This window comes from Salmo trutta, chromosome 13 (assembly GCF_901001165.1).
Source record: "Salmo trutta chromosome 13, fSalTru1.1, whole genome shotgun sequence".
NCBI classification, from domain to species: domain Eukaryota; kingdom Metazoa; phylum Chordata; class Actinopteri; order Salmoniformes; family Salmonidae; genus Salmo; species Salmo trutta.
In genome coordinates this window covers 81,289,101-81,314,100 of record NC_042969.1, presented here as the reverse complement: position 1 = coordinate 81,314,100, position 25,000 = coordinate 81,289,101, and the positions used below count along the sequence as shown (strand labels likewise).

Here is a 25,000-nt window from a genome sequence, read left to right as displayed (position 1 = left end):
CACCATCAACCATTTAGAGCCATAACATGACCCTGGCTGCTGCATGCTCTCCACCCATTGTAATGGTGCAGTATATCCATAACAAGCACCCTGATTAACCTCAACCATTACCATGCTGTTCCACTACCACCATTACCATGCTGTTCCACTACAACCATTACCACAACCATGGCTGTTCCACTACAACCATGGCTGTTCCACTACAACCATTACCACAACATGGCTGTTCCACTACTACCATTACCATAACATGGCTGTTCCACTACAACCATTATCACAACCATGGCTGTTCCTCTACAACCATTATCACAACATGGCTGTTCCACTACAACCATTATCACAACCATGGCTGTTCCTCTACAACCATTATCACAACCATGGCTGTTCCTCTACAACCATTACCACAACCATGGCTGTTCCTCTACAACCATTACCACAACCATGACTGTTCCACTACAACCATTACCACAACATGGCTGTTCCTCTACAACCATTACCACAACATGGCTGTTCCTCTACAACCATTATCACAACCATGGCTGTTCCACTACAACCATTACCACAACATGGCTGTTCCTCTACAACCATTACCACAACCATGGCTGTTCCTCTACAACCATTATCACAACCATGGCTGTTCCTCTACAACCATTACCACAACCATGGCTGTTCCATTACAACCATTACCACAACCATGACTGTTCCACTACAACCATTACCACAACATGGCTGTTCCTCTACAACCATTATCACAACCATGGCTGTTCCACTACAACCATTACCACAACATGGCTGTTCCTCTACAACCATTATCACAACATGGCTGTTCCTCTACAACCATTATCACAACCATGGCTGTTCCTCTACAACCATTATCACAACCATGGCTGTTCCTCTACAACCATTATCACAACATGGCTGTTCCTCTACAACCATTATCACAACATGGCTGTTCCTCTACAACCATTATCACAACATGGCTGTTCCTCTACAACCATTATCACAACCATGGCTGTTCCTCTACAACCATTACCACAACCTTAGCTGTTCCTCTACAACCATTATCACAACCATGACTGTTCCACTACAACCATTAACACAACCATGGCTGTTCCTCTACAACCATTATCACAACCATGGCTGTTCCTCTACAACCATTATCACAACCATGGCTGTTCCACTACAACCATTACCACAACATGGCTGTTCCTCTACAACCATTACCACAACATGGCTGTTCCTCTACAACCATTACCACAACAATAGCTGTTCCTCTACAACCATTATCACAACCATGGCTGTTCCACTACAACCATTACCACAACCATGGCTGTTCCTCTACAACCATTACCACAACATGGCTGTACCTCTACAACCATTATCACAACCATGGCTGTTCCTCTACAACCATTATCACAACCATGGCTGTTCCTCTACAACCATTATCACAACATGGCTGTTCCTCTACAACCATTATCACAAATGGCTGTTCCTCTACAACCATTATCACAACCATGGCTGTTCTTCTACAACCATTATCACAACCATGGCTGTTCCACTACAACCATTACCACAACATGGCTGTTCCTCTACAACTATTACCACAACATGGCTGTTTCTCTACAACCATTACCACAACATGGCTGTTCCTCTACAACCATTATCACAACCATGGCTGTTCCTCTACAACCATTACCACAACATGGCTGTTCCTCTACAACCATTATCACAACATGGCTGTTCCTCTACAACCATTACCACAACCATGGCTGTTCCACTACAACCATTAACACAACCATGGCTGTTCCACTACAACCATTATCACAACCATGGCTGTTCCTCTACAACCATTATCACAACATGGCTGTTCCTCTACAACCATTATCACAACATGGCTGTTCCTCTACAACCATTACCACAACATGGCTGTTCCACTACAACCATTACCACAACATGGCTGTTCCACTACAACCATTACCACAACATGGCTGTTCCACTACAACCATTACCACAACCATAGCTGTTCCTCTACAACCATTACCACAACATGGCTGTTCCACTACAACCATTACCACAACATGGCTGTTCCACTACAACCATTACCACAACATGGCTGTTTTACAGTGACCATAAACGTGACCATGTCCGTAAGCATGACCGTTGCATTCTACCCGTGAACATGCTTCCATGACCCGTGGCTGTTGAACCATGATGGTTCGTTAATCATTATGACCGTTTAACAATTAGCTTGCCGTTTATGATCTGTTACCACCAAGACCAAGGATTTTTTAACCATGACCACTAATGGTTGCTGGTTAACCCTCTGCTAGAACATATATAATGGTAGTTATTGTACTGTCATTAGCCCATTCCTCCAGGTAACCTACAGTAGGTATATTAACTGAGCCTGACATTCCTGCTGGTAACCTACAGTAGGTATATTAACTGAGCCTGACATTCCTCCAGGTAACCTACAGTAGGTATATTAACTGAGCCTGACATTCCTCCAGGTAACCTACAGTAGGTATATTAACTGAGCCTGACATTCCTCCAGGTAACCTACAGTAGGTATATTAACTGAGCCTGACATTCCTCCAGGTAACCTACAGTAGGTATATTAACTGAGCCTGACATTCCTCCAGGTAACCTACAGTAGGTATATTAACTGAGCCTGACATTCCTCCAGGTAACCTACAGTAGGTATATTAACTGAGCCTGACATTCCTCCAGGTAACCTACAGTAGGTATATTAACTGAGCCTGACATTCCTCCAGGTAACCTACAGTAGGTATATTAACTGAGCCTGACATTCCTCCAGGTAACCTACAGTAGGTATATTAACTGAGCCTGACATTCCTCCAGGTAACCTACAGTAGGTATATTAAACTGAGCCTGACATTCCTCCAGGTAACCTACAGTAGGTATATTAACTGAGCCTGACATTCCTCCAGGTAACCTACAGTAGGTATATTAACTGAGCCTGACATTCCTCCAGGTAACCTACAGTAGGTATATTAACTGAGCCTGACATTCCTCCAGGTAACCTACAGTAGGTATATTAACTGAGCCTGACATTCCTCCAGGTAACCTACAGTAGGTATATTAACTGAGCCTGACATTCCTCCAGGTAACCTACAGTAGGTATATTAACTGAGCCTGACATTCCTCCAGGTAACCTACAGTAGGTATATTAACTGAGCCTGACATTCCTCCAGGTAACCTACAGTAGGTATATTAACTGAGCCTGACATTCCTCCAGGTAACCTACAGTAGGTATATTAACTGAGCCTGACATTCCTCCAGGTAACCTACAGTATTTATATTAACTGAGCCTGACATTCCTCCAGGTAACCTACAGTAGGTATATTAACTGAGCCTGACATTCCTCCAGGTAACCTACAGTAGGTATATTAACTGAGCCTGACATTCCTCCAGGTAACCTACAGTAGGTATATTAACTGAGCCTGACATTCCTCCAGGTAACCTACTGTAGGTATATTAACTGAGCCTGACATTCCTCCAGGTAACCTACAGTAGGTATATTAACTGAGCCTGACATTCCTCCAGGTAACCTACTGTAGGTATATTAACTGAGCCTGACTCTGCTGCTCTATAATTAGTCCCATTCACACGTTAAGCTGCTACTGTTCAACACATTAAGAACCATCTGATTTGATTTGTACAGATAGTTAAAATTACACACACGATAGCACAATACCCTACTTATCCAATGATGTTTTCTCTGTTCCCTAAATAGACCATTGTGGGGTTGAGGTGACCGTTAGGGGGGTTTGAGGTGACCGTTGGGGGGGTTGAGGTGACTGTTAGGGGGGGTTGAGGTGACCGTTAGGGGGGGTTGAGGTGACCGTTAAGGGGGGTTGAGGTGACCGTTAGGGGGGGTTGAGGTGACCGTTAAGGGGGGTTGAGGTGACCGTTAGGGGGGGTTGAGGTGACTGTTAAGGGGGGTTGAGGTGACCGTTAGGGGGGGTTGAGGTGACCGTTAGGGGGGGTTGAGGTGACCGTCAGGGGAGGGGTTGAGGTGACCGTTGGGGGGGTTGAGGTGACTGTTAGGGGGGGGGTTGAGGTGACCGTTAGCTGGGGGGGTTGAGGTGACCGTTGGGGGGGTTGAGGTGACTGTTAGGGGGGGTTGAGGTGACCGTTAGGGGGGGTTGAGGTGACCGTTAAGGGGGGTTGAGGTGACCGTTAGGGGGGGTTGAGGTGACCGTTAAGGGGGGTTGAGGTGACCGTTAGGGGGGGTTGAGGTGACTGTTAAGGGGGGTTGAGGTGACCGTTAGGGGGGGTTGAGGTGACCGTTAGGGGGGGTTGAGGTGACCGTTAGGGGAGGGGTTGAGGTGACCGTTGGGGGGGTTGAGGTGACTGTTAGGGGGGGGGTTGAGGTGACCGTTAGCTGGGGGGGGTTGAGGTGACCGTTGGGGGGGGGGTGAGGTGACCGTTGGGGGGGGGGGTTGAGGTGACCATTAGGGGGGAGGGGGGGGTTGAGGTGACCGTTAGGGGGGTTGAGGTGACCGTTAGGGGGGTTGAGGTGAGGGGGCTGGCGTTGATTCTGACTGGTTGGTTAGGGGGGATTGAGGTGACCGTTAGGGGGGGTTGAGTTGACCGTTAGGGGGGTTGAGGTGACCGTTAGGGGGGTTGAGGTGAGGGGGCTGGCGTTGATTCTGACTGGTTGTTGTGTGTTAATGTAGAAAGGGGGTGTGGATATGTATTACTGGGCTAGGAAGTTACGGGATGGGCTCCACAGGGAAGACACACAGACAGACATCTGCTACACACACACACAGACAGATTGTGTTAGAACTGCACGGCTCACCACATACACACATTTTCTCTATTATCTCAAGACAAGCAATGGAAGGCGTATTATTTTCTGTCTCAATTAAATTAAATTCACATGTCTTTGTTGGCATGTTAAACACATGTTTACATTGCCAAAGCGAGTGAAATGGATCATTAACAAAAGTCAAGTAAACACTCACAAAAGTTTCAGAGGAATAGAGACATTTCAAATGTCATATTGTCTATATACAGTGTTGTAATGATATGCAAATAGTTAAAGTACAAAAGGGAAAATAAATAAACCTAACTCTCTCTTCTCTCTCCCTCTGTTTCAAATCCGTCTCCTTCTCTCTCTTCTCTCCCTGTTTCAAATCTGTCTCCTTCTCTCTCTTCTCTCTCCCTCTTTCAAATCCGTCTCCTCTCTCTCTCCTCTCCCTCTGTTTCAAATCCGTCTCCTCTCTCTCTCTCTCCCTCTTTCAAATCCGTCTCCTCTCTCTTCTCTCCCTGTTTCAAATCCATCTCCTTCTCTCTATTCCCTCCCTGTTTCAAATCCGTCTCCTTCTCTCTCTTCTCTCTGTTTCAAATCCGTCTCCTTCTCTCTCCTCTCCTTCTGTTTCAAATCAGCCTCTTTCTCTCTCCTCCTGTTTCAAATCAACCTATTTTCTAAGAAGATGTTATTAGCAGCAGCTGCCACTCACTCCTAGTTGTTGCATCTAATTATCTGGTGTATGTGAGAGGGAGGTTTTTCTGAGGCGGGATGGACTAGGTGTGGCTGATAGTTAGCTGTATCCAGTGGGACTGTACTAGGTGTGGCTGATAGATAGCTGTATCCAGTGAGACTGTACTAGGTGTGGCTGATAGATAGCTGTATCCAGTGGGACTGTACTAGGTGTGGTTGATAGATAGCTGTATCCAGTGAGACTGTACTAGGTGTGGATGATAGATAGCTGTATCCAGTGGGACTGTACTAGGTGTGGTTGATAGATAGCTGTATCCAGTGAGACTGTACTAGGTGTGGATGATAGATAGCTGTATCCAGTGAGACTGTACTAGGTGTGGCTGATAGATAGCTGTATCCAGTGAGACTGTACTAGGTGTGGATGATAGATAGCTGTATCCAGTGAGACTGTACTAGGTGTGGATGATAGATAGCTGTATCCAGTGAGACTGTACTAGGTGTGGATGATAGATAGCTGTATCCAGTGAGACTGTACTAGGTGTGGCTGATAGATAGCTGTATCCAGTGGGACTGTACTAGGTGTGGTTGATAGATAGCTGTATCCAGTGAGACTGTACTAGGTGTGGATGATAGATAGCTGTATCCAGTGGGACTGTACTAGGTGTGGTTGATAGATAGCTGTATCCAGTGAGACTGTACTAGGTGTGGTTGATAGATAGCTGTATCCAGTGGGACTGTACTAGGTGTGGATGATAGATAGCTGTATCCAGTGAGACTGTACTAGGTGTGGTTGTTAGCTTTATCCAGTGAGACTGTACTAGGTGTGGCTGATAGATAGCTGTATCCAGTGAGACTGTACTAGGTGTGGTTGATAGATAGCTGTATCCAGTGAGACTGTACTAGGTGTGGCTGATAGATAGCTGTATCCAGTGAGACTGTACTAGGTGTGGTTGATAGATAGCTGTATCCAGTGAGACTGTACTAGGTGTGGTTGATAGATAGCTGTATCCAGTGAGACTATACTAGGTGTGGTTGTTAGCTGTATCCAGTGGGACTGTACTAGGTGTGGCTGATAGATAGCTGTATCCAGTGAGACTGTACTAGGTGTGGCTGATAGATAGCTGTATCCAGTGAGACTGTACTAGGTGTGGTTGTTAGCTGTATCCAGTGAGACTATACTAGGTGTGGCTGATAGATAGCTGTATCCAGTGAGACTGTACTAGGTGTGGTTGATAGATAGCTGTATCCAGTGAGACTGTACTAGGTGTGGTTGATAGATAACTGTATCCAGTGGGACTGTACTAGGTGTGGTTGATAGATAGCTGTATCCAGTGAGACTGTACTAGGTGTGGTTGATAGATAGCTGTATCCAGTGGGACTGTACTAGGTGTGGCTGATAGATAGCTGTATCCAGTGAGACTGTACTAGGTGTGGTTGATAGATAGCTGTATCCAGTGAGACTGTACTAGGTGTGGCTGATAGATAGCTGTATCCAGTGAGACTGTACTAGGTGTGGATGATAGATAGCTGTATCCAGTGAGACTGTACTAGGTGTGGTTGTTAGCTATATCCAGTGAGACTGTACTAGGTGTGGCTGATAGATAGCTGTATCCAGTGAGACTGTACTAGGTGTGGCTGATAGATAGCTGTATCCAGTGAGACTGTACTAGGTGTGGTTGATAGATAGCTGTATCCAGTGGGACTGTACTAGGTGTGGCTGATAGATAGCTGTATCCAGTGAGACTGTACTAGGTGTGGCTGATAGATAGCTGTATCCAGTGAGACTGTACTAGGTGTGGTTGTTAGCTGTATCCAGTGGGACTGTACTAGGTGTGGCTGATAGATAGCTGTATCCAGTGAGACTATACTAGGTGTGGTTGATAGATAGCTGTATCCAGTGGGACTGTACTAGGTGTGGTTGTTAGCTGTATCCAGTGAGACTGTACTAGGTGTGGCTGATAGATAGCTGTATCCAGTGAGACTGTACTAGGTGTGGTTGTTAGCTATATCCAGTGAGACTGTACTAGGTGTGGCTGATAGATAGCTGTATCCAGTGAGACTGTACTAGGTGTGGCTGATAGATAGCTGTATCCAGTGAGACTGTACTAGGTGTGGCTGATAGATAGCTGTATCCAGTGAGACTGTACTAGGTGTGGTTGATAGATAGCTGTATCCAGTGAGACTGTACTAGGTGTGGTTGATAGATAGCTGTATCCAGTGAGACTGTACTAGGTGTGGATGATAGATAGCTGTATCCAGTGAGACTGTACTAGGTGTGGTTGTTAGCTATATCCAGTGAGACTGTACTAGGTGTGGCTGATAGATAGCTGTATCCAGTGAGACTGTACTAGGTGTGGTTGATAGATAGCTGTATCCAGTGGGACTGTACTAGGTGTGGCTGATAGATAGCTGTATCCAGTGAGACTGTACTAGGTGTGGCTGATAGATAGCTGTATCCAGTGAGACTGTACTAGGTGTGGTTGATAGATAGCTGTATCCAGTGGGACTGTACTAGGTGTGGCTGATAGATAGCTGTATCCAGTGAGACTATACTAGGTGTGGTTGATAGATAGCTGTATCCAGTGAGACTGTACTAGGTGTGGTTGATAGATAGCTGTATCCAGTGAGACTGTACTAGGTGTGGCTGATAGATAGCTGTATCCAGTGAGACTATACTAGGTGTGGTTGATAGATAGCTGTATCCAGTGAGACTGTACTAGGTGTGGTTGTTAGCTGTATCCAGTGAGACTGTACTAGGTGTGGCTGATAGATAGCTGTATCCAGTGAGACTATACTAGGTGTGGTTGTTAGCTGTATCCAGTGGGACTGTACTAGGTGTGGCTGATAGATAGCTGCATCCAGTGAGACTCTACTAGGTGTGGTTGATAGATAGCTGTATCCAGTGAGACTGTACTAGGTGTGGCTGATAGATAGCTATATCCAGTGGGACTGTACTAGGTGTGGTTGATAGATAGCTGTATCCAGTGAGACTGTACTAGGTGTGGCTGATAGATAGCTGTATCCAGTGAGACTGTACTAGGTGTGGTTGATAGATAGCTGTATCCAGTGAGACTGTACTAGGTGTGGTTGATAGATAGCTGTATCCAGTGAGACTATACTAGGTGTGGCTGATAGATAGCTGTATCCAGTGAGACTGTACTAGGTGTGGTTGTTAGCTGTATCCAGTGAGACTGTACTAGGTGTGGTTGATAGATAGCTGTATCCAGTGAGACTGTACTAGGTGTGGCTGATAGATAGCTGTATCAAGTGAGACTGTACTAGGTGTGGCTGATAGATAGCTGTATCCAGTGAGACTGTACTAGGTGTGGTTGATAGATAGCTGTATCCAGTGAGACTGTACTAGGTTTGGCTGATAGACAGCTGTATCCAGTGAGACTGTACTAGGTGTGGTTGATAGATAGCTGTATCCAGTGGGACTGTACTAGGTGTGGTTGTTAGCTATATCCAGTGAGACTGTACTAGGTGTGGCTGATAGATAGCTGTATCCAGTGAGACTATACTAGGTGTGGTTGTTAGCTGTATCCAGTGGGACTGTACTAGGTGTGGCTGATAGATAGCTGTATCCAGTGAGACTATACTAGGTGTGGTTGATAGATAGCTGTATCCAGTGGGACTGTACTAGGTGTGGTTGTTAGCTGTATCCAGTGAGACTGTACTAGGTGTGGCTGATAGATAGCTGTATCCAGTGAGACTGTACTAGGTGTGGTTGTTAGCTATATCCAGTGAGACTGTACTAGGTGTGGCTGATAGATAGCTGTATCCAGTGAGACTGTACTAGGTGTGGTTGATAGATAGCTGTATCCAGTGGGACTGTACTAGGTGTGGCTGATAGATAGCTGTATCCAGTGGGACTGTACTAGGTGTGGCTGATAGATAGCTGTATCCAGTGGGACTGTACTAGGTGTGGCTGATAGATAGCTGTATCCAGTGAGACTATACTAGGTGTGGTTGATAGATAGCTGTATCCAGTGAGACTGTACTAGGTGTGGTTGATAGATAGCTGTATCCAGTGAGACTGTACTAGGTGTGGCTGATAGATAGCTGTATCCAGTGAGACTATACTAGGTGTGGTTGATAGATAGCTGTATCCAGTGAGACTGTACTAGGTGTGGTTGATAGATAGCTGTATCCAGTGGGACTGTACTAGGTGTGGCTGATAGATAGCTGTATCCAGTGAGACTGTACTAGGTGTGGTTGATAGATAGCTGTATCCAGTGAGACTGTACTAGGTGTGGTTGTTAGCTATATCCAGTGAGACTGTACTAGGTGTGGCTGATAGATAGCTGTATCCAGTGAGACTGTACTAGGTGTGGTTGATAGATAGCTGTATCCAGTGGGACTGTACTAGGTGTGGCTGATAGATAGCTGTATCCAGTGAGACTGTACTAGGTGTGGCTGATAGATAGCTGTATCCAGTGAGACTGTACTAGGTGTGGTTGATAGATAGCTGTATCCAGTGGGACTGTACTAGGTGTGGCTGATAGATAGCTGTATCCAGTGAGACTATACTAGGTGTGGTTGATAGATAGCTGTATCCAGTGAGACTGTACTAGGTGTGGTTGATAGATAGCTGTATCCAGTGAGACTGTACTAGGTGTGGCTGATAGATAGCTGTATCCAGTGAGACTATACTAGGTGTGGTTGATAGATAGCTGTATCCAGTGAGACTGTACTAGGTGTGGTTGTTAGCTGTATCCAGTGAGACTGTACTAGGTGTGGCTGATAGATAGCTGTATCCAGTGAGACTATACTAGGTGTGGTTGTTAGCTGTATCCAGTGGGACTGTACTAGGTGTGGCTGATAGATAGCTGCATCCAGTGAGACTCTACTAGGTGTGGTTGATAGATAGCTGTATCCAGTGAGACTGTACTAGGTGTGGCTGATAGATAGCTATATCCAGTGGGACTGTACTAGGTGTGGTTGATAGATAGCTGTATCCAGTGAGACTGTACTAGGTGTGGCTGATAGATAGCTGTATCCAGTGAGACTGTACTAGGTGTGGTTGATAGATAGCTGTATCCAGTGAGACTGTACTAGGTGTGGTTGATAGATAGCTGTATCCAGTGAGACTATACTAGGTGTGGCTGATAGATAGCTGTATCCAGTGAGACTGTACTAGGTGTGGTTGTTAGCTGTATCCAGTGAGACTGTACTAGGTGTGGTTGATAGATAGCTGTATCCAGTGAGACTGTACTAGGTGTGGCTGATAGATAGCTGTATCAAGTGAGACTGTACTAGGTGTGGCTGATAGATAGCTGTATCCAGTGAGACTGTACTAGGTGTGGTTGATAGATAGCTGTATCCAGTGAGACTGTACTAGGTTTGGCTGATAGACAGCTGTATCCAGTGAGACTGTACTAGGTGTGGTTGATAGATAGCTGTATCCAGTGGGACTGTACTAGGTGTGGTTGTTAGCTATATCCAGTGAGACTGTACTAGGTGTGGCTGATAGATAGCTGTATCCAGTGAGACTATACTAGGTGTGGTTGTTAGCTGTATCCAGTGAGACTATACTAGGTGTGGTTGTTAGCTGTATCCAGTGGGACTGTACTAGGTGTGGCTGATAGATAGCTGCATCCAGTGAGACTCTACTAGGTGTGGTTGATAGATAGCTGTATCCAGTGAGACTGTACTAGGTGTGGCTGATAGATAGCTATATCCAGTGGGACTGTACTAGGTGTGGTTGATAGATAGCTGTATCCAGTGAGACTGTACTAGGTGTGGCTGATAGATAGCTGTATCCAGTGAGACTGTACTAGGTGTGGTTGATAGATAGCTGTATCCAGTGAGACTGTACTAGGTGTGGTTGATAGATAGCTGTATCCAGTGAGACTATACTAGGTGTGGCTGATAGATAGCTGTATCCAGTGAGACTGTACTAGGTGTGGTTGTTAGCTGTATCCAGTGAGACTGTACTAGGTGTGGTTGATAGATAGCTGTATCCAGTGAGACTGTACTAGGTGTGGCTGATAGATAGCTGTATCAAGTGAGACTGTACTAGGTGTGGCTGATAGATAGCTGTATCCAGTGAGACTGTACTAGGTGTGGTTGATAGATAGCTGTATCCAGTGAGACTGTACTAGGTTTGGCTGATAGACAGCTGTATCCAGTGAGACTGTACTAGGTGTGGTTGATAGATAGCTGTATCCAGTGGGACTGTACTAGGTGTGGTTGTTAGCTATATCCAGTGAGACTGTACTAGGTGTGGCTGATAGATAGCTGTATCCAGTGAGACTATACTAGGTGTGGTTGTTAGCTGTATCCAGTGGGACTGTACTAGGTGTGGCTGATAGATAGCTGTATCCAGTGAGACTATACTAGGTGTGGTTGATAGATAGCTGTATCCAGTGGGACTGTACTAGGTGTGGTTGTTAGCTGTATCCAGTGAGACTGTACTAGGTGTGGCTGATAGATAGCTGTATCCAGTGAGACTGTACTAGGTGTGGTTGTTAGCTATATCCAGTGAGACTGTACTAGTTGTGGCTGATAGATAGCTGTATCCAGTGAGACTGTACTAGGTGTGGTTGATAGATAGCTGTATCCAGTGGGACTGTACTAGGTGTGGCTGATAGATAGCTGTATCCAGTGGGACTGTACTAGGTGTGGCTGATAGATAGCTGTATCCAGTGGGACTGTACTAGGTGTGGCTGATAGATAGCTGTATCCAGTGAGACTATACTAGGTGTGGTTGATAGATAGCTGTATCCAGTGAGACTGTACTAGGTGTGGTTGATAGATAGCTGTATCCAGTGAGACTGTACTAGGTGTGGCTGATAGATAGCTGTATCCAGTGAGACTATACTAGGTGTGGTTGATAGATAGCTGTATCCAGTGAGACTGTACTAGGTGTGGTTGATAGATAGCTGTATCCAGTGGGACTGTACTAGGTGTGGCTGATAGATAGCTGTATCCAGTGAGACTGTACTAGGTGTGGTTGATAGATAGCTGTATCCAGTGAGACTGTACTAGGTGTGGCTGATAGATAGCTGTATCCAGTGGGACTGTACTAGGTGTGGTTGATAGATAGCTGTATCCAGTGGGACTGTACTAGGTGTGGCTGATAGATAGCTGTATCCAGTGGGACTGTACTAGGTGTGGTTGATAGATAGCTGTATCCAGTGGGACTGTACTAGGTGTGGTTGATAGATAGCTGTATCCAGTGGGACTGTACTAGGTGTGGCTGATAGATAGCTGTATCCAGTGAGACTGTACTAGGTGTGGCTGATAGATAGCTGTATCCAGTGAGACTGTACTAGGTGTGGTTGATAGATAGCTGTATCCAGTGAGACTATACTAGGTGTGGTTGTTAGCTGTATCCAGTGGGACTGTACTAGGTGTGGCTGATAGATAGCTGTATCCAGTGAGACTGTACTAGGTGTGGCTGATAGATAGCTGTATCCAGTGAGACTGTACTAGGTGTGGTTGTTAGCTATATCCAGTGAGACTGTACTAGGTGTGGCTGATAGATAGCTGTATCCAGTGAGACTGTACTAGGTGTGGCTGATAGATAGCTGTATCCAGTGAGACTGTACTAGGTGTGGCTGATAGATAGCTGTATCCAGTGAGACTGTACTAGGTGTGGTTGATAGATAGCTGTATCCAGTGAGACTGTACTAGGTGTGGTTGATAGATAGCTGTATCCAGTGAGACTGTACTAGGTGTGGATGATAGATAGCTGTATCCAGTGAGACTGTACTAGGTGTGGTTGTTAGCTATATCCAGTGAGACTGTACTAGGTGTGGCTGATAGATAGCTGTATCCAGTGAGACTGTACTAGGTGTGGTTGATAGATAGCTGTATCCAGTGGGACTGTACTAGGTGTGGCTGATAGATAGCTGTATCCAGTGAGACTGTACTAGGTGTGGCTGATAGATAGCTGTATCCAGTGAGACTGTACTAGGTGTGGTTGATAGATAGCTGTATCCAGTGGGACTGTACTAGGTGTGGCTGATAGATAGCTGTATCCAGTGAGACTATACTAGGTGTGGTTGATAGATAGCTGTATCCAGTGAGACTGTACTAGGTGTGGTTGATAGATAGCTGTATCCAGTGAGACTGTACTAGGTGTGGCTGATAGATAGCTGTATCCAGTGAGACTATACTAGGTGTGGTTGATAGATAGCTGTATCCAGTGAGACTGTACTAGGTGTGGTTGTTAGCTGTATCCAGTGAGACTGTACTAGGTGTGGCTGATAGATAGCTGTATCCAGTGAGACTATACTAGGTGTGGTTGTTAGCTGTATCCAGTGGGACTGTACTAGGTGTGGCTGATAGATAGCTGTATCCAGTGAGACTCTACTAGGTGTGGTTGATAGATAGCTGTATCCAGTGAGACTGTACTAGGTGTGGCTGATAGATAGCTATATCCAGTGGGACTGTACTAGGTTTGGTTGATAGATAGCTGTATCCAGTGAGACTGTACTAGGTGTGGCTGATAGATAGCTGTATCCAGTGAGACTGTACTAGGTGTGGTTGATAGATAGCTGTATCCAGTGAGACTGTACTAGGTGTGGTTGATAGATAGCTGTATCCAGTGAGACTGTACTAGGTGTGGCTGATAGATAGCTGTATCCAGTGAGACTGTACTAGGTGTGGTTGTTAGCTGTATCCAGTGAGACTGTACTAGGTGTGGCTGATAGATAGCTGTATCCAGTGAGACTGTACTAGGTGTGGTTGATAGATAGCTGTATCCAGTGAGACTGTACTAGGTGTGGTTGATAGATAGCTGTATCCAGTGAGACTGTACTAGGTGTGGCTGATAGATAGCTGTATCCAGTGAGACTGTACTAGGTGTGGTTGTTAGCTGTATCCAGTGAGACTGTACTAGGTGTGGTTGATAGATAGCTGTATCAAGTGAGACTGTACTAGGTGTGGCTGATAGATAGCTGTATCCAGTGAGACTGTACTAGGTGTGGTTGATAGATAGCTGTATCCAGTGAGACTGTACTAGGTTTGGCTGATAGACAGCTGTATCCAGTGAGACTGTACTAGGTGTGGTTGATAGATAGCTGTATCCAGTGGGACTGTACTAGGTGTGGTTGTTAGCTATATCCAGTGAGAGTTTACTAGGTGTGGCTGATAGATAGCTGTATCCAGTGAGACTATACTAGGTGTGGTTGTTAGCTGTATCCAGTGGGACTGTACTAGGTGTGGCTGATCGATAGCTGTATCCAGTGAGACTATACTAGGTGTGGTTGATAGATAGCTGTATCCAGTGGGACTGTACTAGGTGTGGTTGTTAGCTGTATCCAGTGAGACTGTACTAGGTGTGGCTGATAGATAGCTGTATCCAGTGAGACTGTACTAGGTGTGGTTGTTAGCTATATCCAGTGAGACTGTACTAGGTGTGGCTGATAGATAGCTGTATCCAGTGAGACTGTACTAGGTGTGGTTGATAGATAGCTGTATCCAGTGGGACTGTACTAGGTGTGGCTGATAGATAGCTGTATCCAGTGGGACTGTACTAGGTGTGGCTGATAGATAGCTGTATCCAGTGGGACTGTACTAGGTGTGGCTGATAGATAGCTGTATCCAGTGAGACTATACTAGGTGTGGTTGATAGATAGCTGTATCCAGTGAGACTGTACTAGGTGTGGTTGATAGATAGCTGTATCCAGTGAGACTGTACTAGGTGTGGCTGATAGATAGCTGTATCCAGTGAGACTATACTAGGTGTGGTTGATAGATAGCTGTATCCAGTGAGACTGTACTAGGTGTGGTTGATAGATAGCTGTATCCAGTGGGACTGTACTAGGTGTGGCTGATAGATAGCTGTATCCAGTGAGACTGTACTAGGTGTGGTTGATAGATAGCTGTATCCAGTGAGACTGTACTAGGTGTGGCTGATAGATAGCTGTATCCAGTGGGACTGTACTAGGTGTGGTTGATAGATAGCTGTATCCAGTGGGACTGTACTAGGTGTGGCTGATAGATAGCTGTATCCAGTGGGACTGTACTAGGTGTGGTTGATAGATAGCTGTATCCAGTGGGACTGTACTAGGTGTGGTTGATAGATAGCTGTATCCAGTGGGACTGTACTAGGTGTGGTTGATAGATAGCTGTATCCAGTGAGACTGTACTAGGTGTGGCTGATAGATAGCTGTATCCAGTGAGACTGTACTAGGTGTGGCTGATAGATAGCTGTATCCAGTGAGACTGTACTAGGTGTGGTTGATAGATAGCTGTATCCAGTGAGACTATACTAGGTGTGGTTGTTAGCTGTATCCAGTGGGACTGTACTAGGTGTGGCTGATAGATAGCTGTATCCAGTGAGACTGTACTAGGTGTGGTTGATAGATAGCTGTATCCAGTGGGACTGTACTAGGTGTGGTTGATAGATAGCTGTATCCAGTGAGACTGTACTAGGTGTGGTTGATAGATAGCTGTATCCAGTGAGACTGTACTAGGTGTGGCTGATAGATAGCTGTATCCAGTGAGACTGTACTAGGTGTGGTTGATAGATAGCTGTATCCAGTGAGACTGTACTAGGTGTGGTTGATAGATAGCTGTATCCAGTGAGACTGTACTAGGTGTGGTTGATAGATAGCTGTATCCAGTGGGACTGTACTAGGTGTGGTTGATAGATAGCTGTATCCAGTGAGACTATACTAGGTGTGGCTGATAGATAGCTGTATCCAGTGAGACTGTACTAGGTGTGGTTGATAGATAGCTGTATCCAGTGAGACTGTACTAGGTGTGGTTGATAGATAGCTGTATCCAGTGGGACTGTACTAGGTGTGGTTGTTAGCTATATCCAGTGAGACTGTACTAGGTGTGGTTGATAGATAGCTGTATCCAGTGAGACTGTACTAGGTGTGGTTGATAGATAGCTGTATCCAGTGGGACTGTACTAGGTGTGGTTGATAGATAGCTGTATCCAGTGAGACTGTACTAGGTGTGGTTGTGTTTGGTAATGATGACGCTACAGTAGTTCTTCGCGGAGACTTCATTCAGGATAGGAGAATCTCATTCCATAATGTTCCTCTTATCTCCATGGTAACTGTGTGGTTGTGTGTGTGTGTTGTAGAGTCGTAAGTTGGAGACAGACACGGGGAGCCAGACAGAGGAGCACAGTCTGAACAAGGAGGCCAGGAAATGGGCGACCAGAATGGCCCGAGAACACAAGAACATCGTCCACTACAAGAGAGTGAGTCTACACATAACTACACACCACACACACACAACTACACACAACTACACACAACACACACTAGTTGTTCATGTTGGTCCAGATCATCTTTAAAAACCAGATGTGATTTTAGTCTGTGATATTGAAGTGTGTGTGTGTGTGTGTGTGTGTGTGTGTGTGTGTGTGTGTGTGTGTGTGTGTGTGTGTGTGTGTGTGTGTGTGTGTGTGTGTGTGTGTGTGTGTGTGTGTGTGTGTGTGTGTGTGTGTGTGTGTGTGTGTGCGCCATTAGAGCCTGGAGGAGTGTGAGACACTGGGAGTCCCTCAAACAGAGCAGGGCCGGCTTGATCTGGAGCTGAAGATAGAGGATACCAAAGAGAACATCCGCAAGGCTGAGGTTTGTGTTTGTTAGAAGAAAGGTAGACCTATAGGCTGCAGTATACCCTCTTTCCCCCCGCTCTCTAAGTACAGTTGTCTCTCCATGGATTCTCTCAGAGACAGCCTGTCAGACTGGGAATCAGATCAATGTATCTCCTCTCCTTCCTTTAATGTCCAGGCTGTAACACATCCGGCAGTGATTGGTCCCATAGGGCGGCGCACAACTGGCCCATCGTCTTCCTGGTTTAGCCGGGGTAGGCCGTCATTATAAATAAGAATTTGTTCTTTAACTAACTTGCCTAGTTAAATAAATGTTAAATAAAAATAACATCAGTCCTCTCTGTCTCTGTGATTTCTCTCTCTCTGGTACCCCCTGCTGGCTGATGTAGTCATAGCGCCCACAGACAGAGATGAGAAATTCACACAGATATGGACCACTCTCCACATCGCACCTCCCTCCAACTCTCTCCACTCTCCCTCCCCTCTGTCCACCTCCCCTCCCTCCCTCCCCCTCTCTCTCCCAGCCCCCATTATCTCCTGCTGTCTGTTGAATTTTTGAGTCCATTTGGATCTAATGGGTCCAGGGGGGAGGGGCAGAGCCAGAACAACCAATAGTCTATGGTGGGCTGGGTCAGAGGAGGAAGCATTAGTGATGAAAGTGTACTCAATAATTAACAACATTCCACTTCCTGATACTGATCAGACATTAAAGAGCTTTTATCTCCATGAAAATGTACTGTAATGAGTTTATCTCCCTGTACTTCCTTTGTACCAACAGTACCTGTGAAAAGTTTGGACACAACTACTCATTCAAGGGTTTTTATTTATTTTTACTATTTTCTACATTGTAAAATAATAGTAAAGACATCAACACTATGAAATAACACATATGGAATCATGTAGTAACCAAAATAGTTACTACATGAAGTGTTAAACAAATCTAAATATATTTTTGATTCTTCAAAGTAGCCACCCTTTGCTTTGATAACAGCTTTGCACACTCTTGGCATTCTCTCAACCAGCTTCACCTGGAATGCTTTTCCAACAGTCTTGAAGGAGTTCCGAGATATGCTGAGCACTTGTTGGCTGCTTTTCCTTCACTCTGCAGTCCAACTCATCCCAAACTATCTGAATTGGTTTGAGGTCGGGGGATTGTGGAGGCCAGGTCATCTGATGCAGCACTACATCACTCTCCTTTTTGGTCAAATAGCCCTTACACAGCCTGGAGGTGTGTTGAGTCATTGTCCTGTTGAAAAACAAATGATAGTCCCACTAATCTCAAACCAGATGGGATGGTGTATCACTGCAGAATGCTGTGGTAGCCATGCTGGTTAAATGTGCCTTGAATTCTAAATAAATCACTGACAGTGTCACCAGCAAAGCACCCCCACACCATCACACCTCCTCCTCCATGCTTCACGGTGGGAACCACACAAGCGGAGATCATCCGTTCACCTACTATGTATCTCACAAAGACACGGCGGTTGGACAGATTTCTTGGCCCAAGCAAGTCTCTTCTTATTATTTGTGTCCTTTAGTATTGGTTTTTTTGCAGCAATTCGACCATAAAGGTCTGATTCACGTTGTCTCCTCTGAACAGTTGATGTTGAGATGTGTCTGTTACTTGAACTCTGTGAAGCATTTATTTGGGCTGCAATCTGAGGCTGGTAACTCTAATGAACTTATCCTCTGCAGCAGAGGTAACTCTGGGTCTTCCTTTCCTGTGGCGGTCCTCATGAGAGCCAGTTTCATCATAGCGCTTGATGGTTTTTGTGACTGAAGAAACTTTCAAAGTTCTTTAAATGTTCTGCATTGACTGACCTTCATGTCTTAAAGTAATGATGGACTGTTGTTTCTCTTTGCTTATTTGAGCTGTTCTTGGTATAATATGGACTTTTTTACCAAATAGGGCTATCTTCTGTATACCACCCCTACCTTGTCACAACACAACTGATTGGCTCAAACGCATTATGAAGGAAAGAAATTCCACAAATTCACTTTTAACAAGGCACACCTGTTAATTGAAATGCATTCCAGGTGACTACATCATGAAGCTGGTTGAGAGAATGCCAAGAGTATGCAAAGCAGTCATCCAGGCAAAGGGAGGCTATTTTGAAAAATCTAAAATATATTTTGATTTGTATAACACTTTTTTTTGTTACAACATGATTCCAGATGTATTCTACAATGTAGAAAATAGTAAAAATCAAGAACAACCCTTGAATGTGGAGTAGGTGTGTCCACTCTTTCGACTGGTACTGTACATACTACTTACCTGGGATAGATTGAGTCCTCCAACGTCCCCTGTCAGTCATATTGATTACCCAGCAGTGTGTGTAACCTCTCTCTCACTCCAGACAGTAAAGCTGAAGGCAGAGGCTCGTCTGGACCTGCTGAGACAGGTGGGCGTTGCTGTGGATACCTGGCTGAAGAGCGCCATGAACCAGGTGATGGAGGAGCTGGAGAATGAGCGCTGGGCTACAGTAAACTACACTACCCACGATCCCTCACTCTCGGTGAGACACCTGCCCTACCTCCCTCTCACTACACCACCGTCCCTCACTTTGGAGGAAACTACCCACAATCCCTCACTACACTCCCTGCAATGCCTGTCTCCCACTACCTGTCATCATCACAGACAAATGTTTATTTGCCACAGGGCAGCCAAGGGATGTGTGTGTGTGGACTTCAGCACTTTGGTCCTGTGTGTGTGTGTGTGTGTGTGTGTGTGTGTGTGTGTGTGTGTGTGTGTGTGTGTGTGTGTGTGTGTGTGTGTGTGTGTGTGTGTGTGTGTGTGTGTGTGTGTCAGCAGGATGTTGAGGTTATGCAGGATGTTGAGGTAAGCAGTCTCTGCTCCTATTCACCACTTAACATTCTGTTCACATGATACTGCAGCAACCACCAGAGAAAGAGAGAGAGAGGGGGGGATGGAGAGAGAGAGGAAGTGAGAGAGGGAGACAGAGAGTAGGAGGAGAGAGTGGGAAAGTGATAATGGGTGAAACTGGAACCAAAGGAGAGAAGGGGGATGGAGAGGGGGAGAAAGTGGTGTGGATGACAAGAGTAACAGTTAGAGAATTAGTTGAGGGAGTTGTCTGTTCCCTCGGCCCAGTGTTCATTTCACACCATTGTGATGGAGAGCAAAGTATCTCCTGATCAATTAACCTTTCCCCCGAGGTGATAACTACTTGTAAGGTGACTGGGAATATGGCAGAATACAAACAGTGTAGTTATTCCCTCCGTAAGACAATCAAACAGGCAAAACATCAGTACAGAGACAAAGTGGAGTCGCAATTCAACGGTTCCGACACGAGACGTATGTGGCAGGGTCTACAGACAATCACAGACTACAAAAGGAAAACCAGCCACGTTGCGGACACCGACGTCTTGCTTCTGGATAAGCTAAACACCTTCTCCCACTTTGAGGATAACACTGAGGCTAGAGGTCGACCGATTAATCGGAAGGGACGATTAATTAGGGCCGATTTCAAGTTTTCATAACAATCAGTAATCGGTATTTTTGGCCACCGATTAGCCGATTTAAAAAATATATATTATTTATTTTTTTATTTTCTTTAACTAGGCAAGTCAGATTAAGAACACATTCTTATTTTCAATAACGGCCTGGGAACGGTGGGTTAACTGCCTTGTTCAGGGGCAGAACGACAGATTTTTACCTTGTCACCTCGGGGATTTGTTTTTGCAACCTTCCGGTTACTAGTCCAACGCTCTAACCACCTGCCTTACATTGCACTCCACAAGGAGCCTGCATGGCAGGCTGACTACCTGTTACGTGAGGGCAGCAAGAAGCCAAGGTAAGTTGCTAGCTAGCATTAAACCTATCTTATAAAAAACTATCAATCTTAACATAATCACTAGTTAACTACACATGGTTGATGATATTACTAGTTTATCTAACGTGTCCCGCGTTGCATATAATCGATGCGGTGCCTGTTAATTTCTCATTGAATCACAGCCTACTTCGACAAACGGGTGATGATTTAACAAGCGCATTTACGAAAAAAGCACTGTCGTTGCACCAATGTACCTAACCATAAACATCAATGCCTTTCTTTAAATCAATACACAAGTATACATTTTTAAACCTGCATATTTAGTTAATATTGCCTGCTAACATTAATTTCTTATAACTAGGGAAGTTGTGTCACTTCTCTTGCATTCCGTGCAAGCAGTCAGGGTATATGCAGCCGTTTGGGCTGCCTGGCTTATTGCGAACTGTGTGAAGTCCATTTATTCCTAACAAAGGCCGTAATTAATTTGTCAGAATTGTACATAATTATGACGTAACATTGAAGGTTGTACAATGTAACAGCAATATTTAGACTTAGGGATGCCATCCGTTAGATAAAATACGGAACGGTTCCGTATTTCACTGAAAGAATAAATGTTTTGTTTTTGAAATTATAGTTTCCGGATTCGACCATTTTAATGACCAAAGGCTCGTATTTCTGTGTGTTATTATGTTATAATTAAATCTATGATTTGATATTTGATAGAGCAGTCTGACTGAGCGATGGTAGGCACCAGCAGGCTCGTAAGCATTCATTCAAACAGCACTTTCGTGCGTTTGCCAGCAGCTCTTCTCAATGCTTCAAGCATTGTGCTGTTTGTGACTTCAAGCCTATCAACTCCCGAGATTAGGCTGGTGTAACCGATGTGAAATGGCTAGCTAGTTAGCGGGGTGTGCGCTAATAGCGTTTCAAACGTCACTTGCTCTGAGACTTGGAGTAGTTGTTCCTCTTGCTCTGCATGGGTAATGCTGCTTGTGGCTGTTGTCGATGTGTTCCTGGTTCGAGCCCAGGTAGGAGCGAGGAGAGGGACGGAAGCAATACTGTTACACTGGCAATACTGAAGTGCCTATAAGAACATCCAATAGTCAAAGCTATATGAAATACAAATCGTATAGAGAGAAATAGTCCTATAATTTCTATAATAACTACAACCTAAAACATCTTACCTGGGAATATTGAAGACTTATGTTAAAAGGAACCACCAGCTTTCATATGTTCTCATGTTCTGAGCAAGCAACTTAAACATGAGCTTTTTTACATGGCACATATTGCACTTTTACTTTCTTCTCCAACACTTTGTTTTTGCATTATTTAAACCAAATATTTATTTGAGGCTAAATTGATTTTATTGATGTAGTATATTAAGTTAAACTAAGTGTTCATTCAGTATTGTTGTAATTGTCATAATTACAAGTAAATAAAAATAATCGGCCGATTAATCGGCATCGGCTTTTTTGGTCCTCCAATAATCAGTATCGGCGTTGAAAAATCATAATCGGTCGACCTCTAACTGAGGCCCCACAAGGGTGCGTTCTCAGCCCCCTCATGTACTCCCTGTTCACCCATGACTGAGTGGCCACGCATGCCTCCAACTCAATCATCAAGTTTGCAGACGACACTACAGTGGTAGGCTTGAGACAGCCTGCAGGGAGGAGGTGAGGGCTCTGTTAGTGTGGTGCCAGGAAATAACCTCTCACTCAACGTCAACGTCAACAAAACAAAGGAGAGGATCATGGACTTCAGGAAACAGCAGAGAGAGCACCCCCCCCATCTACATCGACGGGACCGCAGTGGAGAAGGTGGAAAGCTTCAAGTTCCTCAGCATACACTTCACGGACAAACTAAAATGGTCCACCCACACAGATTGTGTGGTGAAGAAGGCGCAAATGCGCAAATGCGCCTCTTCAACCTCAGGAAGCTGAAGAAATTTGGCTTGGCACCTAAAACCCTCACAAACCTTTACAGGTGGACAATTGAGAGAATCCTGTCGGGCTGTATCACCACTTGGTACGGCAACTGCACCAACCGCAACTGCAGGGCTCTCCGGAGGGTGGTGCGATCTGCCCAACGCATCACCGGGGGCAAACTACCTGCCCTCCAGGACACTTACAGCACCCAATGTCACAGGAAGGCCAAAAGATCATCAAGGACAACAACCACCCGAGCCTCTGCCTGTTCACCCCGCTATCATCCAGAAGGCGAGGTCAGTACAGGTCCATCAAAGCGGGGACCGAGAGACTGAAAAACAGCTTCTATGTCAAGGCCATCAGACTGTTAAATAGCCATCACTAACACATAGAGGTTGTTGCCTATATACATAGACTTGAAATCACTGGCCACTTTAATAAATGGATTACTAATCACTTTAATAATGTTCACATATTTTGTATTTCTCATCTCATATGTATATACTGTATTCTATACTACTGTATCTTAGTCTATGCCGCTCTGACATCGCTCGTCCATATATTGATATATTGTTAATTCCATTCCTTTACTTAGATTTGTGTGTATTGGGTATATGTTGTGAAAATTGTTAGATATTACTTGTTAGATATTACTGCACTGTCGGAGCTAGAAACACAAGCATTTTGCTACAACTGCAATAACATCTGTTAAACACGTGTATGTGACCAATAACATCTGCTAACCATGTGTATGTGACCAATAATATCTGCTAACCATGTGTATGTGACCAATAACATCTGTTAACCATGTGACCAATAACATCTGCTAACCATGTGTATGTGACCAATAACATCTGCTAACCATGTGTATGTGACCAATAACATCTGCTAACCACGTGTATGTGACCAATAACATCTGTTAACCATGTGTATGTGACCAATAACATCTGCTAACCATGTGTATGTGACCAATAACATCTGCTAACCATGTGACCAATAACATCTGCTAACCATGTGTATGTGACCAATAACATCTGCTAACCATGTGTATGTGACCAATAACATCTGCTAACCATGTGTATGTGACCAATAACACCTGCTAACCATGTGTATGTGACCAATAACATCTGTTAACCATGTGACCAATAACATCTGCTAACCATGTGACCAATAACATCTGCTAACCATGTGACCAATAACATCTGCTAACCATGTGTATGTGACCATTAACATCTGTTAACCATGTGACCATTAACATCTGTTAACCATGTGACCAATAACATCTGCTAACCATGTGACCAATAACATCTGCTAACCATGTGACCAATAACATCTGCTAACCATGTGTATGTGACCATTAACATCTGTTAACCATGTGACCATTAACATCTGTTAACCATGTGACCATTAACATCTGTTAAACGCATGTCTGTGACCAATAACATCTGTTAACCATGTGACCATTAACATCTGTTAACCATGTGACCAGTAACATCTGTTAACCATGTGACCATTAACATCTGTTAACCATGTAATCAGTAACATCTGGTCACATAGCTACTATTATTAAAGCAGAAATGACTATTTTTCTCTTTTTCTTTTATGTCCTCATTCTAAGCTAAATGTCTTAACCGAGATAAGAAGAGGAAACGTATTCCTCTGCTTACAGTAGGAGGAATATATGCAGAGAGGGGAACACCTGGTTGGTCACACACACGGTCTTGTACAGCTAACCTTGTGGGGACGCACAATTCAGTCCCATTCAAAATCCTATTTTCCCTAACCCTAAACCTAATTCTAACCTGAACCCTAAACCCTCTAGAAATAGCATTTGACCGTGTGGGGATTTTGTGGAGACTAAGAAAATGTCCCCAGTTGGTCAAATTGTTGTTTGTTTTCTATTCTTGTGGGGACTTCTGGTTAAACGCGTCCACACACACACAGCTGTTGTTTTTCTGCTCCGATGGAGGTGTAGAGATTAGTGATGTCTTAGCTTTTTATCAGGAACATAGTGAGTTTTAAACACACACACAGTTATCCTGTCCTGGTTGGGCTGCTGTGTCCGGTCTCAATGGGGGCGGGCCCATATGCCACCTGGATCACCTGATCTCCTTGAGCCAATGAGATTCCCTGAGGAAAGGTAGAGGAGGGGTCAGGACATAAAAGGTTTTACATCGACGCCCTTCATATCACCTGACTTAGAAGGACAAGGAGAGAGAACTGGAGAGAACCAGAGAGGACAAGGAGTTAGACGGAACCACACTGGATCATTTGGAAGTAGCTCATT

General features: G+C 44.8%; 1 protein-coding gene across 1 annotated transcript in view; it reads left to right on the top strand.

Annotated features, from left to right (window-relative positions):
* fchsd2 (FCH and double SH3 domains 2) overlaps positions 1-25,000 on the top strand; it is a gene marked incomplete in the record, with an annotated part of 103,956 nt that overhangs the window by 66,124 nt on the left and 12,832 nt on the right. Inside the window, 3 exon segments of the mRNA XM_029773753.1 lie at positions 16,521-16,640; positions 16,912-17,016; positions 19,355-19,513. Of these exon segments, the coding sequence (XP_029629613.1) occupies positions 16,521-16,640; positions 16,912-17,016; positions 19,355-19,513 (384 nt within the window).